This window comes from Bombus flavifrons, chromosome 8, assembly GCF_040668555.2.
Source record: "Bombus flavifrons isolate JBK064 chromosome 8, iyBomFlav1_principal, whole genome shotgun sequence".
NCBI lineage: Eukaryota > Metazoa > Arthropoda > Insecta > Hymenoptera > Apidae > Bombus > Bombus flavifrons.
Genome location: NC_138449.1, coordinates 8,616,892 through 8,634,808, shown reverse-complemented (window position 1 = coordinate 8,634,808; position 17,917 = coordinate 8,616,892). Strand labels below are relative to the sequence as shown.

General features: G+C 34.8%; 1 protein-coding gene and 2 long non-coding RNA genes across 34 annotated transcripts in view; 1 reads left to right on the top strand and 2 right to left on the bottom strand.

Annotated features, from left to right (window-relative positions):
• The window catches only part of LOC138182727 (uncharacterized), a 482,518-nt gene extending 479,748 nt beyond the window's left edge, over positions 1 to 2,770 (bottom strand). For 10 of the 21 annotated variants that reach the window (XR_011173889.1, XR_011173884.1, XR_011173885.1 and 7 more), the window contains exon 1: positions 2,486 to 2,760. This is a non-coding gene — a long non-coding RNA (uncharacterized LOC138182727). Of the gene's footprint in view, positions 1 to 2,485 lie in introns of all 21 variants that reach the window. The other 11 variants (XR_011173875.1, XR_011173880.1, XR_011173876.1 and 8 more) reach the window with 4 other exon arrangements.
• The window catches only part of LOC138182723 (nucleolysin TIAR), a 585,490-nt gene that overhangs the window by 360,744 nt on the left and 206,829 nt on the right, over positions 1 to 17,917 (top strand). The window contains exon 1 of one of the 9 annotated variants that reach the window (XM_069118846.1): positions 15,164 to 17,469. The exons of the other annotated variants lie outside the window; for them this stretch is intronic. Within the exon in view, the coding sequence (XP_068974947.1) occupies positions 17,292 to 17,469 (178 nt within the window). The 5' untranslated portion in view covers positions 15,164 to 17,291. Of the gene's footprint in view, positions 1 to 15,163; positions 17,470 to 17,917 lie in introns of those variants that run through there. 9 annotated transcript variants of the gene reach the window in all.
• LOC138182606 (uncharacterized) lies at positions 6,867 to 11,089 on the bottom strand. Of its 4 annotated transcripts, none has more exons than XR_011173840.1 (3): positions 10,779 to 11,089; positions 8,202 to 8,395; positions 6,867 to 7,860 (listed from the first exon to the last, which is right to left on the bottom strand). It is a non-coding gene; the product is annotated as an uncharacterized LOC138182606 (long non-coding RNA). The 4 variants fall into 4 exon arrangements; XR_011173841.1 differs by having other exon boundaries at positions 8,202 to 8,368; XR_011173838.1 differs by having other exon boundaries at positions 10,783 to 11,089.

Here is a 17,917-nt window from a genome sequence, read left to right as displayed (position 1 = left end):
CATTGGTAAATTTAGCAACTTGGCAATTTAGCAAAAGCATTTCAATAATCAATTACCCATTATGTTAATGTAAATGTTTCAATATTTAGTAAGGACTATTTTCAATACTTAGGTAATATACATATGCCTAAGGTGACTATTCGTGTTATATACTAATTTTTACTAAATATACATATTTGCAGTAAATATTTTGTAGCTTCTAGGTACATTTTCAAATTGATTACAAATTTGATCAATATAATCACGACAATCGCCTCATTTTGTAATGCAGTAATAAATGAAATTTCAAGATAGTTTTACATAACGCAGACATGATACAGAGATGAAACTTTTTGTTGTAAACATTCAAATACTTTCGTATGCTACTATACAGTGTTACCGTATACTGGATTACAGTAATTCAGATATCTATTTCGTTACCAATTAAATTTAATTAAACAATACACTGAATCTTAACGACGTATGAAAAGCCTAATCTAAAGTGCATTTAAGTGTTAAGCGGCGTACTTTGAATACAGGCTTATTTGAATCTTCGATCGTTTAACGATTGCTTACAGCTTACGTAATACACATCTTTCTATTTCAGTGAATTTATTTTCCCTGGAATCGCATTACAGGGCAATTTTTCGCGAATGCGCAATCACCGATGCGGAAGAGATTCATTGCTTCGCGGAGCTGAACGTAGCTATACACAAGCGTACAGCACTTATCTGAAGTGGAAGCCACAATAAGCTTCCCCGTGAAGGGCTACTCTCTTGTGACTCCGCGCGCGACAAGTTCTTCGTTACTGATTTAATTGTTTTGCTTACCTTTAGAAAACGCAGCCAGTGCTAGGAAAACAAAACGAGTCGTGTTGGATGTACCGTGGCGGGAAGTTGTGTGGGTGGACGCGCGAACCTGTTGAGTGTATTCGCGTAGGTGCTGAGTAGCGGATACGTATACGCGCGAAAGTCTGGGGATGTAGTTTCTCGAGGAAATACACGCGAGACACCGTGCTCGTGAGGATTGTAACACGAACAATGAAGAATACATCCGAACTCGGAAAGCTCGCCTGATAATACGTCTGCACCGGTGTGCATTCTTGAGAAAACTTGGAAAAGACCTGCTACGATTTCATACGATTGAAATAACGATTTCGTGCCTCGTGATTAATTTCCGAAGCAGATTTTCCAATTGGCTTAAACTTGTATCACGAAGCATAAAATTCTCAAACAGGAATCCTTCCATTCCAGAAACGTATATGGTAATTGTATAAAATATACAAGTGTAAGATTGTTGAAAATATGTTACGAAATCGATTTAAGATCACTTCCTAATAAAACTTATACACCGAAGTAAAGTCATTTCTGAGTAGAGAAGTAGAAGGAAAGTGCAAAGAAAAATTTAATTTTGAAAGAAAACCCACTCTTTAAATACAATTTTAAGCTCGCTGTTAAACGAGTACAGAATCTCAACTTTGATAAAGTAGAAGTTCTATTTCAATTGCACTCAAATATTTACTTAAATCGACCTTTGCTTGCATCTTTTTCTTCAAATAGAATGTTATTTATACTTATCAAGGATTATAGAACGCGTGCGACATTCTACAGCGATAAGAGGTATGATTCGCCAAATATTAATAAAGAAAGTAAAGATACAAAAAGTATAGACCATGGTGTACAAGCAGATCAGTAAATATTAAGGATACATCTATATAGAACGTGTATACGTACATATGTAGATACATACTTAGAATATTCTGCTATGCGGTAAACTGTAAAGGATGGTTGGACTCATTGGGCTGGAATAATCGCGTTTGAAGTTAATACGTGGGTATGTTAATACGTGATTGCCTTTTAGCCACTTTGTTGCATGTACCTATTTTAAGATCCTTAAGTACCACTGCACCAGAAAGATTAATACGAATTATAGTATGCTTCTTAAAATTAAAAATGAAAGTTTTAAGTTATTTTAAAATATCTAACTTGAAAAATAAAAAATTAGTTCTTTTAGAGGAATTTGATATTCACATCTCAAACGATAAAAAATGTTATTCTGTAGTATAGATTGTTAATTGATTGAACATTTTTTAATTCATATAAGTTTTTTACGCGTATTTGGATATAGTGGTAAATACTTTTGGAAGTACAAATGATTTTTATAAATTGTGTTAGGCTTATCCACGTACTGCATAGCTTTGGGTGCTATATCGATACGTTCCTTTCATCGTATTCATATAATATCTGTATTGCGTCGAAATCAAAACACGTTAGCAAAGTAGGCGCAGTATGTTTTTCGAGAACATTCGTTTTCCGCCATATTGCACAGTAAGGCCCCATATGACGTGTTTCCGCATAACGCAGATTTGTACCATATACATATGTACGTATAATATATGTGGCTCATATAACGCTGTTTCTCGTAACATAAGACATATCTCTCGCGTTATAGGCGGTTCCACCGTCCATCCACGATATTATGACAATAATTGAAGCGAAGGACTTACCGTAATTCCGATCGTTTCCACTGCATTCTCCTAAATTCCATCGCAAGTTAGAACCGGCACCATAGAACACTTCGTAACGGAAATTTTACACTTTACACTTTGTGACCGACCCTGACTGGGGTTCGTTACGTACTAATACACGAAATGTTTTCCTCGCGAACGCGATCGAGCCGAACAGAATGTAAACTTACAGATACCAAAACTGAGACGCAATTCGAAGCCGCACAAAATGTAAACATATCGAGCCGAGACACATTTCGTAATGGCGACAGTTATACATGGGCATACGCAGATGGCGTGTCGCGACGAACGTTTACTATGCAATGCATATGTGTACTATAGTTTCAATCGAATTATTTCAAAGTGATCACGTAGTGTTTACAGAGTTGAGTATAAATCGATGTGAAGTGATTATAAAATTCGTTGGGAAAACGCAACATATTATAAGAGATTATTTCGGCCAACGAGTAAGTATATTCGTAATTAATGCATGTTAACTTGCTTAATGAATAGCGATATTCAAGTCGAACGTAGCTTAACTCTCTCCTACACACTGTATCGATTTCGCGTTTCGATTTTCGAATATTTACGCCGTAGGGTTATGATACTACGACAGACAAACTATTTTTTCACGGTGTTTCCATTAATAAACGAGCATCGAGTATGTTTTACACGTATTCGGAAAAGGGAATTGGGAAGATGCATTTATGAGTCGGTAATTCGTTCTACTTCGAATATGTTTTATTCGAATCGCCAATCGATATCGATTAGAATGATCGATCGTCGCGTTTGTCAACGTACAAATTCGTCTCGATGAGTGAGTGAGAAAGTTTGTTTGCCAATTTTTCTGCCAAGTTTTCGAACGACGTAAGACATAATTTCCCCGGGATCACGTTACAGGGAATTTATCTTTGTACGATAATATATTTGGTATGTTTTTAGAAAGTGTGATCGTGCGCGCACGCGTTTCATTGGCAACCGATTCGTCTTTTTCCGTTATGTGCTATTCGTCCCATCAATCAAGTGCAACGGAAATACAGATTTCAGTGAACAATTGAAATTTCAAGGCCAGCATGCAGCAATCATTTAGCAACTAGGTAAATCATTAAATTAGTCAGTTAAATATTAAACGATCGAACGAGGGGAAAGGAAGAGTAATATGAAACAAAAATGGAAGGGAAGTATGAATAATGTATGTGTTAACCATAAGCATGTAGTTTCTTGTTAATTAATTCTGACTCTGAGATTATCTCAGACACATACACATACAAGCCTAAATACAGATCTTCTCTCTTTATAATATTAGCATGGATTATTTTCCTTATTATATGAAATAATATCAAATTTGAGAATATTGATGTGTACTACATTTAGTATCCGTCTAAACTTTTAAAAGATACTGTTATTTCTTAATCTAGTTTGGAAAGTATTATAAACAAGTGATATTATTGTAATATATCTTATTAAATTTCTATTTTATAGAATTTCAAGATAATCAGTTAGTGTAAAGAAATGGAATATTAGAAATTATTCATTTAATATAGTATCAATAGTTACTATATTAAATGGGATGAAATATGTTTTATCACAGTATATACATTAGGAAATCGTGACTATTTATGAATTCTCACTCTCTCGATTTCCTTACTTTATTGTAAGAACATTCCTTTGGAAGAATAGTAATATATAAAACAATAGTATAACGAAATTCGACAATTACGTCATACTTGCCTTCCATGTGTCTGAAAATAAATGAGCGTACCAACGCTCTTAATCTGTAGTTTCATAGTCTTTCCAACAATCGTATGGCAATTAAGTGCACCATAACGGAAGTGATTCTGAAAGTTCAGAGATACTGAACTGATAGCGACTCTGGATAGCCGATATTAAAGATTGCTTTATAGTCGGGCTTCTCTATGGCCCATGTAAATGAGTCGCACAGTTTAAATAGTTGGTTAGTGCCTATCATAAGAAATAAAGTCAAAGCAATCCTAGTTTCATTTTATATTTTTCTCCCACTTTCGACTGAAAATATCGAAAAATATTAGTTTTGTCAGAACTAATTTTTAAAATAATGGTGTATTTTTTATCTATAATATAGCATCTATGATCACTTCTATAAATGATATAAAAAGACATGAAATTTTTATTAAAGCATAAAAAAGCGTAAGAGTTATTTATATGTAGGTGAAATGTTCACCATTCGGAAAATGCTACCAAAGGAGTCTTATTTTTCAATCACAATTAGTTTCAAATTATAACGAATATACACAACAAATTATTCTATTCTAACGAACAGATCACGAGAAATTTTACAATTTACAATAATTTTATCAATATACATTTCCTGTCTTGTAAAAAAAAAAGTTACTAAAGAGCATCATGAACATCCTTGTCAATTATATCGCAATTTACAATAATGAATATCGATATTCCGTCTAAGGTGATATAGGCTAAATAGATTTTCGAACGAACGTTTCCTCGATTCGACGGAAATAACTTTTTCCAGACTTTTTGCTCCAGTGAGGGAAAAAATGAGCGGTTCCATGTCGATTACCTCGCGCCTCGCTGTTCATCCATAACTTTCATCCCTTATTTTCCTGCGGCCAGTGAATCACGCGACTCTCGTTTCCATTTTTCCCGTAGTCGTTGTTCACGCATCAAAAGGTTCGTTACGCGATAAACATGTGTTTCGATACTACGTCTACGTCGTGTTCATGTATTACGTCATCAACTGGTTGGCGATGCGCTTTGAAATTAGTGGCGTAACGTGGTCGAGTGTCTCACTACGGACTAACAATGTCTGTCGTGTGCGCACACGCGTTTATGCCTGTCTATTGTATTCATTTACATTCTGGCAATTTCAAACCAGCGTTGATACCATCTCCATTTTCAATTAATCCTTTAACAACGATGTGGAATATTCTGACACGGAGGATTACGCGCTTCGGTTAGTTACCTCCGATGTACATTCGATGTACAGATGCTTATTATTTCGTTGTTACCTTCAACTTTATTAGATTTAGTAGGTGTATACGGGACTGTCGTTTCTTAGAGATAGAAAGATAGGAAGAAGAATAAAAGATGAGTTAGAAGGGCTTGAACGTATCATTGACAATAATGTTTTAAGAGATATAAACGGAAAATAATTCACGATAATTAACGCGTTCGTCTCGAATAAAGAATCAATGACATTTGATTACGTCCTCCTCAATATTACTCGATATTTATCTGAAATACTTTTCGATGTCATGAATAGTATGTTTAAAAAGTAATATTCACTGATACACGCTGCACTGTTATGCGTTTGAAATCCAGTCTAGCTTAAGTGGAAATCAGGCGCACTAAATGCATATAATTAATTACACACGCGTTATTAACACATTATACGCTTTAATAACCAATTGTATCTTATTGAAATCACAATTAACACTAAGCAATGGTATTACATTTTCAAACAAAAATCTGTGTCAAAAATTAGAGGATCTAAAGGTAAAACAAGTAATAAAATGCTTCTATGAGCTTTCACAATTACAAAACCAATTTTATTATTACATATTGGCTTAATCGGATCATAACATGCTATTACACATAGCTATGATAATTATAAGGAATAAAATCGGAGCAATTTAATTTGTTTGTAATTTTGTCCTTAAAATATATTTTACCAAGAATCAACGAATATTCAGATACTTTTGAGATGTAGTGTACACTTATTACTCTCATTCTTTCTGTTATGATAAAATAATCTACGTAATTGCAGTGCAGTTTATGCTCATCTATGAAGAAGGAATGGTGATTATTTGCGTTCGCTTGTACACAATGACGCGACATACTCAACATGGAGTTTTCAAATAATAATAGACCGAATAAACTAATTAACGAACGCATACGACACTCTTCGAAAGTGCACTGCTGCCAGTTGTTTTGCAATACAATACCTATTACTGTCGTTTGCTCTTTCATGCATTCACACCTACTGCTCTGTCCACCTACGAACTCGCAATTGCAGTACAGTGCTGGTGACATTTCCATTTTCAATTAATCCTCTGATGACCGCACAAAATATTTTGTCATTGAAAATTACATATTCTGATAGTTAACTTCCCGCGCGCAATGGCAACGCCATAATTTCTTTATTAGAATTACAATAATTTGATACAGTATAAGAAAAATATATTTCCATTTTGAAGAAATTTATTGTTTAATGTTGTAATATTGTCAGTTTATTAATTCCATCTAATTAAAATAGTTGTATACATGAGTATTACATTTCTTTAGGAAGAAAGGAGAATACTTCATAGTACTATTATTAATATTATATATTTCGTAACACTATTGTTAATAATGGTTATAAATGGTTAATAAAATGGTTTGTTTTAATAAGAATTTTATTTTGAATTTAAATTACTTGAAATATGGATTGCAAATTTTCAAAAATTTCGAATTTCATGTGCATGTTCATACATGTAAATAATACTATGAAGTTTGTAATTTCTTAAACACTAATTCTATTGACATATGCATTTCATTTTCTACACATTATATATTATATTTTTTTAGAAATAAAGAAATATTTCGTGACATGCAAAAGTCTCTCATAACAATTTCACTTTACATCCAAAGTACGGTAAATTTTTACATAAATTCCATACATGTATTCATATTATAAACGATACTAAACAATTAGCAATGAAAGGACATTTACACAAATCATTACACAAAACTTACATAGTTTATACTTTACATAAGTCTATAATCGCTAATTGTATTATATGCAACAACTAATAATTCGAAATTATCTATAACGCATCTATATATTATTAGTAGCCATTATAATTACTACATCATTGTACTAAATATACAATCTCCGGCATTGTAAATTAATCTCGAATCCTTCAATTATTTCGCACGTATACATACAGTACATAGTAAGCTCTTATAAACGCGAAATTACATTTTGCGTATCAATGCATTCATGTATAATAAAATTAGTATTATTACTAACAATAAGCTAATATAGCTCCAACCACACAAGTACTTTAAAGGAGCAGCCGTTGAATTCATAGTTTTAGTTCAGTTTTAAACCTCTTACGTTTAATCGAGAGCTTGCACCTTTCATTTATCCATACAGTGGTTTATTCTGACATAGTTACTTTACTGCTGTTCATTTACCGTTGCAAATGTAAAACGGTATTGCAAATAATAAGAATGAAATTGCGTGTACTAAACAGAAGTTTTCGTCTTAATTAATCAGTGTTAAAAATGCGCTTCCTCAGTAATTATCGTATTACTTGCGATTATCCTTTGGGTTTGTTGCAATCATAATGCCGTCAATTCAGATATCCCAATTCGAAGTGACATTATAAGTAGAGCTGAAATCACAGAATCAGTTTTTATACTCTACAATCTACTCGATAATTATATCCAACGTGAATTTTCTAGCCAAGAACGTGAAATTCGAAAAAGTTCTGTTCCGCCAATTTCATAGGAAAGTAGGAAGAACGGAAAATAATAATGACGAAAAAGAAATTTCTCCTCTGTACGATTCCAAATTAAATTCACTGGTAAATTATTTAATTTGCCAGTCACGGGCGCTCATTTGTACGGAATGTAAGTCCGGTTTGCGGTATGTTTGCAAAATCAACCTTGTAACGCGGTCGAGTATTTCGCGATAGTATAACAATGTTTCTGGCGTGCTGGTTCGTTTACTCACATACGTTTATACCTGGCGCTCCGATAATCCACATTCCCAGTAATTTTCAAGCGGCGACAATGTCATCTCCATTTTCAATTAATCCTTTGATGACAACGTGCAATATTCCGGCGGCCGGGTTTACCCAATTTTCCATGGTTACCATTCAACGTGTTCGCAGCAAGACCCTTCGAAAAAGTTTATGAAGAGTACATCTAAAAGTTTGAAGAATAGATTTAACTTTCTTAATGGAATTCGAATTCATTTGCATAATTCGTTATTTTATCCATCCATTCGTTTCCTTTTTGCTCCTTATCGAACAGATTTCGAACGGTGCTTCTTCGGTCAACCAATACCTTGAGATTTATGTTCTGATCAAATTCAAAGGGCCAGAAGATCCTGTCAACTCTTCGGCTTATGAAATATTACCAGCCATTTATGTTTGTCTTATGAAATTAGTTTATTTTCATGGTACGCGTAACTCGGTATTCATTTTCTTATAGGAGTAACACATCATGTGCGTCTTTTTACATAATTGAACTAATATTTTCCAGGTCACAAGCTGGAAGTTGTATCGATAAATACCTTTGTATGATAGTCATAAATTTGTTAGTAAAAAGAAAATGAAATTTTTACTAGCAGTTGTAGATAATGTAAAAAGTAACTAGGTCTTTAAGCGAGTTGCCAATTCAAAAATATTCATTGGCTCCCATTACGTAACTATTGTGACAAATTTACAAGATCTATACAGGCCATCTCCTTACACTTGCAATATTAAATATTGCAAATATTAAAACTTTGACCTTTTTTACTTTTCTCAAAAATCTCCCACCCATGTATTCTACATATTTTTGTCAACTTATATTTTATTTCTTTTAGAATTATTACCAGTTTAACTAAACCAGTACAGTATAGTAGAAACATCATTGAAATTGGCAATCGAATGATCGATTAATCGAAAAAATTTAAGTTAACTATCTAGTTAATGGAAGCTTAAAAAATAGATATTTAATCGGAGAGGCAGTGTTTATTATGACCGAATTGTTAATTTTCATGAATCACATTAGAGCGTTATTTATTTATAAACAAACCATTAAATTGCTATTCATCAGACTGTTCCGGTAACATTTTTCGCTTATGGTGTTCTTTCAAAGTTAACAGAACGTTCGAAACCAAACAGAAAGAATAATGAACAATATATATCTATGCGTATACGTAATTAACTACTTTCAATATTTGTTGAGGAAAGAATAAACTCTTGTTTGATTGAAATCTAATAACGACACAAATTAAGTATTCATCCGCAATCTACAGTCTGTTTGGAACATTAGTGTTATGATACAGCCAATGACTTGATGACAATAACGATCGATGCATATTCCGTACACTGTACCTGATTATCTGTCATTTTGCATTAATACATATCCAGATCGCTTCGATGGTGTATCTATGGATTTGACTAGTTATTCATGAATCATATAAACTATAAACACAGATTCAAAAACAGATAATTTAAATGCAAAAGTGATGCACTACAACATCAAATATTATACTTCCCTTCCCTCTTTATCATCTTTATCATTTTCTTAAAATCTACTAAATTGTTGAGATATGTCATTTATGATTTATGATTTATTGTGATTTACGATGTCTTATTTTGATACCATTAAAAATAAATGTTAATAGTAAAAAGTTTTGTAAGAAAGTTTTAACACTTTAGAATGTCACGGCTGAGAGATAAATGTGTTATATGAAATAATTAAATGAAATAATTAACAAATGTATCCCACCAAATTTATTATTCAGGGATAGTTCGAGTGCCTAAAATATTAAAATTTTACTAAATTAAGTATTCAGTAAATATATTATTATCTTAAACGTGTATTTGGCTGTATTTTAGAACGCATATACATTACATGAGACATTCCTGTATGATGATGAGAGGGTACGACCTCAGTTCTAACGAATTCATGAATCCCACATGAGAAATGCAACTCAAAATGGACTAGTAAGATTAATTATCCGCGTTACGTGTATTTACAAAGTAAAGGAGTAATATTACAACAGGGGATTAAAATGTTGTAAAATATATATTTGATAAGAGATTTCCACTAGCTTAACTACTTCAATATATCATTTTAAACATGGCAAAGGAATTTTTATAACAGAATATTCAGAGACAAATATTAAATTTCGTGTCCAAAACGTATTTGCATACGCACCTCAAATCACTTTCAATAAACACGAACTAATAATTTTAGATTTTAATGTTGCTTTAGTATTGTTTTGTGGTTGATCTTCGGGTTTCGGTCGCGTCTTTAATAGTACGTTTCAACGTGACGTTTCGTGAACATTTCAGTTTAAAACACAAGGGAACGGAGTATTAAAAAACGATCGAAACCCGAAGAACCACAAATACGTGCGTCACATAAAGTAATAACTTAAACCTCTCAAGTCTCTGGCTTGTTTTCTAATTTAAAATATATCTATTATATAAAAAGCTGCATTTCGCTACTTTTTCTATTATCAGATTCATAAATCCAAGTTCCATTCTCATTAAATAAGTGATTCAAAAGTTTTGAACGTTGATGTATATACCTACGTAATATATGAACGTCCGCCATCCATTATCGGAATCGTTGCTCGTGACGCAAGCAGCAGCAAAAGAAATCTCACGATTAATTAGTCGGAACCGAGTGCACAGAGGAGATGGAAAGAAAGAAGCAATCGAGCGGCACCGAGGGCTCCGACAATACCGCGAATTAAATATTCAACTCTCACCCTTGACACGGTGACGCGCGATATTAGCGTTATAACGTGGTCAAATGTTTCACGACGGAAATGACAACGTGTGCCGCACTCTGGTCTGGCTTGGGCTCACGTTCGCGAGCGCAGCTGCACGCCTGTGTACGTGGCATTGTGTCGACTGTTAAGCATTTGATACGGCCGCCTTCCTGTCGCGCGTCCATTGTCGTTGGCCCGTTCGCGACGTAACCGAGCCAGCCGGCTTCTCGGTGTGCGAATCACCCAGTGATACGATATGACGATGCTCGCTTCTGTGACAGCGTTTCCCAAACTAATTTACTCGTCGTACGTTCCTCGAGCTTCGCTCTTTCAGTTTTCGAGCAATAGACAGTCAAAATATTGTAGCCGATGTCGTTTTATTCCATACAATTTTATCATCTATGATCGAATTTGCCTGCGTAATTTTTTTAATGGATAGTGGAAGTTTTTGGATAATATTTGTGTACGTTACTAGTTAAACGTATCCGCCTTATTTTTCACGGAATATAATTAAATTGCACGATTTCTTCATTAATCTATATGTTCTTTTTACTCGTTGATAATATTAAAAAAATTGAAATTTGTTAAACACACGGTTAAAACATTTGCATTTTTTATCTTGTTTCTTTTTTCCTTTCTATCGTGTTCCTATATCGTTAAAAAGTTGCCCGTTTCAATTTTACGCCAGTCATTCTTAAAACATTAAAAGTGTTTTTGTTTGTTGAAACGATAGCGAAATTGGAACACAAAAATTTGGATACCGTAGCAAGGTTAAGACGGGTAAGCTTTTTTGCATCCCAGATCTATCGATTCGCCATGTCATATACGTGCAATCAATGCCTCCACTTTTATGAGACATCGTCATTTGTAATCGATACTATTATCAGAGTATAAATAATTTCATTGTCGTAATTTAATTGTCTTGCATCTTCGTTCCATCTGCTCCCTGAAGTGAAACTAATAGAGGTAGAAATATGCCATTGTATAGAATGAAAGATCCGCAGCGATGGAATTTATTTATGTATTAAAAACAGAATTGATCTTTTTCTTTTTTGTGGCAGCATTAATGTCAGAAAGCAATATAATACTTTATGAGCTTTAGGTTTGATTATAAACAAAGATATCTATAAGAATTATTACTCCATAAAATATTATTTAATGTACTACTAGAATTTCCGATATATGATTATTTTTAATACTAAATTTATTTTTATTGTTTACTTCACTTATTTTATGATTATACTCTCTTCAAACTCAAGAAATTATCTAATAGCAGAAAGACAACAATCGAATATTCCTCCAAGAACTTAACAGGATTAATTAATAATTTTCTTAATTTTTAAAAACATTTTCAAATGCAAAAGTACATCACATAATAAAACCAATTTTTACATTATACAAGTAGAATCATGTTGCAATTTAGAGAAATGTTTAATAATGAATATTTATTTAACGAAGCACATTGGGAAGCGCTGGCGTATAGGTGTTTCATCCAGTTTGACGTTTGTCGGTGTACGCCTTTGTATACACGGCGCACATTACCGACCACTGTTTCATGCTTCATAATGACACGAGAATGTGTTTGTATGTGCTTCTTTCTTAAGCTAGGTGGTCGAATGCTTTTCAGTAGAACTCCAGCCGCTTTAGCAATGCCTACGATATTCGGACAATTTTTGCGTCGTTGTGTTCGTTTTCACGTCGCGTGTACTATACCTTCTCATCTAACATGGTGTAGTCTTCACGGTTCGTGTTGATAGGTAATCGATTGATTTCAGTGATAATATTACACGCCCTGCCGCGTCTCTCCTTAACGAACCAATACTGCACGTGTACCCCTTTGTTGGTGTCGATAATTGATTATTTTAAGACTCTTTGCCAATTATGTTCCAAAAATAATTATAGAATTGGTGAAAATCGTGCAATAATATGTTTTTCGTGTCGAGTGCGTCGATCGTATAATTTCAGTGAGTTTTGTGCCTATTTCAGTTTGTTAACTTTCGCAACGTGTCGCAACGTTGTATAGATTACGCGTAACTAAGTAACGTGAATACGTTATTGTAACACGGTCTGTGCTAGCGTAGTTTAACGTTTCGTTGTCGATATCTGTATATTTTTGCGAACTTATGCGCTCGTCACTTTGGAAAATCTGTGAAATGTTCGCGTATAATAACGCTGTGTTAATGGGTTAATTACCGTGCTATAGGGCAATCGACAAGAAATCATTGCGCAGCAACGAGGTTTCGAAAGCAAACACGCTCTCGCGATTAATAGACAGACCTACGTTCCAGTCAACAAATCACTAGAATATCTATCGTAATTACACTGTACAGGATACAAATTGACTAGTCCGCAGTTATAGGTCGATTTTATTTGCGGTAGATGTAAAATACGCGGTGCCTTTCCCATTTCTGTTAGCGTTCCGCGCCGGAATATTAATCTTCGTTTGTCGGTTGGTTTTTATGTCGTTGCAATTTGACGTGAAAAGCATTGTAGTTTTCTTCGTGAATTTCTTTCGCCCCGCTCTCTTACGCTACGTTTACCGCTCTTTCGGAACCGATGGATCGAACTTTTTAATAGAATCTTTGTATTCGTGTATCACAAATTCCCTGGTTGAAAAACGTATGTGTTCGCTATTCAAATGTATTGCGACGTATTAATACGAGAATGAACAACATCGGGATTTTGAATTCTTTAAAAGGAATGATGGACGACGAGTGTAATAAAAATGTGTATGTTTATAATAAAATGCTAGTGGAAATGAATTCACAGAATATGAAATACAGAGTATGAAATAACTAAGAACATAAAGTACACAAAAGAATTAAATATTCGGTATTATAAAAAATGGTGGATTCGGATAAAGAAAGATTCATAAGAAATTCATTTTATCTATACAAATGTTTAGAAAAAGTAGAAGTATCTATACACGTTATTGTTCATTTATACGGACAGTAAAAATATGCGCTAGATTATAAAAAGTGTGTAAGAAAAACATGAGAAATTTATTTTTGTCGATTTCTCTATTTATGTATCGCTTGATACCTAAGAAAGTTGGAATACGAATAAGTCGTTAGATTCAAAGATATAAATAGATAATAAATTAATGAAATTTCCTAAAGAATCACGGATATATTTGATATTTTAATAATTGATACTTTCTAGATGGCGATTAGAATTCAAACATAAATATTTAATCAATCAAATGTGGTATTGATCATTGATTAAAATTTGCAATCGTGTTTTTCCCTGCGGTCTTCAAATACAATGTAATTCTATTAAAGGTGTTAAAGATTTTAACAAATATATTTCATAGTTATCAATAGTTACTAGTCATATTGACATAACGATAAATATGTAAATGAAAGGATATTTTAATAATTGTTGTATAGTTCAGTTTTGTCACAATTATAAAAAAGGACAATCTATCTATGATAACATATTTTTCAATAAACTATCAATGCAGAAATTTGTTCTGCAGAGTGCTGCAGTTTAACAATATGTACGCAAAAATGTCATCTTACTTGTTGCATTTTTGATGACGCATTCAATTTGATACGTACTGTATCGTAGTCCTTTCATGGTTCACACCATTCACGGCTCAAAATGGCATGTAATCGATTCCGGCGATAATTATACGCGTCAATAGTTGGAGCATGACCATGTGACGTTCATTGTTTCTCAGCATGATGATTTCTGCCGGTAATGATCAATAATATAGAGAAGGATATGGAACGCGTCGGAAATAGGGCGTATAGAGAGAAACAGTGTGAAATGCTAGCGGACATGAAACTGCCAATTACTGAAAACGCGATCAAGACTGATGGCATACAAGTAAAAATTACTGCGGAATTCGTTTTGCACCGGAGAACGTATTTCTCCTGGTAATTTTGAATTACATCATTCTGAAACATTCATTGCTGAGAAATGTTCACTTCCCGTCATAGTCAAGATACAAGTCATTCAAATTATAATACTTTCTTCGTAATAAATCACATCAATTTTGAATTGAACAAACGATAATGACAAATATTAAATTCACACAAGAAACATATATTAACTTTGATTCATTTCTTAAAATTCGTTCGGAGGAACTTCAATATCAATTCTGTTCAACCGAATAAAGCTACTACTTTCTCTCAAAAAGAAGTAAACATTTACATAGGGCATTTGTTTCTTTCCTTTTCAATATTTTAACAGATAATTGTATTCAAACGTAACACACTGACTCGAGTATGACTACTAAATTTATTACGACGCGCTTAATATCATTCACATAATATTCAGAACGTCAAGATATTGTAATGAAGTTAGCAAACCTAACTAAAAGCTAAAAATACCTGCTATCAGTCTTATCGCCGATAAACTAAAAAAACGCAATTCTTGCATGACTTGTAAGCTATAAAAGAAGCTCACAAAAAGAAATAGAAGCATGACAATTTCATAAAAACTTTTCGCGTACGGCCACGATCGTACGAGAACGTTACGATATAAGAAGGAAGAGAGCGCGGTGCGTTCTCGAGATTTTTAAGTTCATTTCCTCAAACTACGAAAACCGTTTAAAGTACGAAAACCCTAAAGCTATCCAAGCGTAAAGCAACGACGGCGTAATCAAATGGAGACCACGTAAGCGGTCAGCGATCGTTTTTATCTATCCGAGTTTGCGGCATGCAATCAGTGAGGCGCCCGTTGACTCGTGACGCTTCCGGTCCAGGCTTCCGGTCCGTGGAACCGCACCGTTTCCGTTCGGCTGCCCAGCCCACCGATCTGGCCGGTCGTCGTCGTATATCGTGGATCCGTGTCCGAGAAGCACTATCGAAATCAGTGCCAGCGTCTCGTCAACGTGAAACACAGGCGTCATACCAGTTCGATCCCCGGGGATAATCGAGTCGAGTGATTTTCGTTGTTGTTGCAGAGCAACGGCGTGGCGCCTCGTCTGCGTCCGTTCTGTGTCGATCGAGGATCGAACATCTAATGTACGTGCCAGAAACGAGGTTACGCGCGATTTTCGAGCCAATCTACGGGCACCAGACGATCTGGCTGCTTGGAAATTGATCGGCTAACAAGTCGCCCGAATCGTATGCGATACTCTACGATGTTCAATTAGTTGCAACGTGGAAAATACATGCATGACGCGTGTTATAGGCGATAATTGTGTGCGCAGTGATTTCGTTCTTTTTTCGTTCTAAATTTCATGGTTCTTTAATGAATTCGTTTGAGATGGATGAAATGGTTATTGGAGAAAGGATGCGTCTACACCGGAAACTACTTACAAAACGATCGTGATCGCTTAACAAGCCTCCTTTAAGTTATTTATCGCTGAAAGTTCTTCGCGAAAGTGTTGAAAGTTACGACTGATGATGGAAATGCATCGTTTTACAGTGCTTTCGATTTTTATGTCTCTCTGTCGCAAAAGTTTCGATTAACGAGTGCTTCTATTCTCTGAATGAATTGTATACCAATCTCAATCGAACTGTAAGGAATATCGGCGTTGCTGTGAAAGACGAAATGCAGGGTATTATCGGTGTTATCGAAGATGGTTTAATAGCATCCATTATCTTTATATCTTCGTCCCTTTTTCCAGAGAATATCAAATATTATTGAAAATTATTCGTAAAATTTATTATCGTGAAATTTATGACCATACCTCCATAGTGATATTTTACAATGAATAATTTCCGTTAAAGAACATATATCGAATAAATATTAACAAGTATAAAGAATGAACATGATTATTACTAATTTCTTATCTCGTATTCAGTTCAAAATTACCAATTATTATTCTTGGAATATTTAGTTGAATCAGGCAGCGATACACGAATACAAAGGAAAACTTGAAAATCGAATAAGAGAAGCTTATAAAACCATGAGATACGATAACAGAGTATCAGGGAGTACATTACCGTGCTAGATAGTAATTCGAATCGATTTTCAAGCAACAAAAGCCATTCACGATTTCAATAATCGTAACATTACAAACAGGCGATTATTCCGAGAATCTCGCGCTTGATATTCCACATTCGTTGTATGACGACGTTGGAAGAGCGTCCTGAACGGTGAGCCGAACGGTAAACAGCGTTATGCACGTTTCTCGGGTGTTAGCTGAACATGGGGAAGCGATGAGCCGGTTATATTGCTGAATATACACCTAAAGTTTGGATCGCGATGGCTGACCGGTGTTCTAATCTGGCCGGAGGTCAAACTGGATAATCAGCGTCGATCATCGTCGAGCGAGAAAAGTAGTAATCGCTGAACTAAGCAAACCGGCGCCGATCCCCCGTGTGTACAGGTGTATGTGTGTGTTTGTGTTGCGCTACGTTGGACGCGAAAATGGCGGTGGTACCGGGTAAGAATAAATTGAAAATGGGCAGTGCGGGCCGATACTACAGCGCCTATCTCATCTACGACGTGGCGAACTCGTGCCTGGCCGCGTTGCACGCCAAGATGCCTCCTCCGGTTGTCGTCACGCGAACCAACCCTCCGTCTCCTATGCACGTCCAGAACCCCCGTAAGTTTTCTTCGCTTTCTGTTTTCTATTTTCCATGGCAGCTGCTCCACCAAACAAGAGTGTGTTACGTCGAAAACCAACTCAGTCGCTAGCTACGTTTCAGCCGTCAGAATTTTACCATTGTGTCGTAATTATCAAGGAAATAGCAGTAGGAAGGAAACGATAGGCAGGTTATTCCGAGATAAAGAACGGGTTTCGTTTCGTGTTATGACCGCTTTGTCTGAAGTTTATGCAGCAATTTTGTATTTGATAGAGAAAAGTTGGATATAAGATGTAGGAAGATGAACCCATAGGGTTTCGAAGCAACACCTATAACATTAAAGATTCAATATTCAAATGCGCTTAGTGTTCGTAAATGATAGTAGCATGTTATAGTAATGACTAGAGTGGTAATACTTTTCAACGCTATAACCATAGTTTATATCAGTAACGTAGTAGTTTCCTGTAG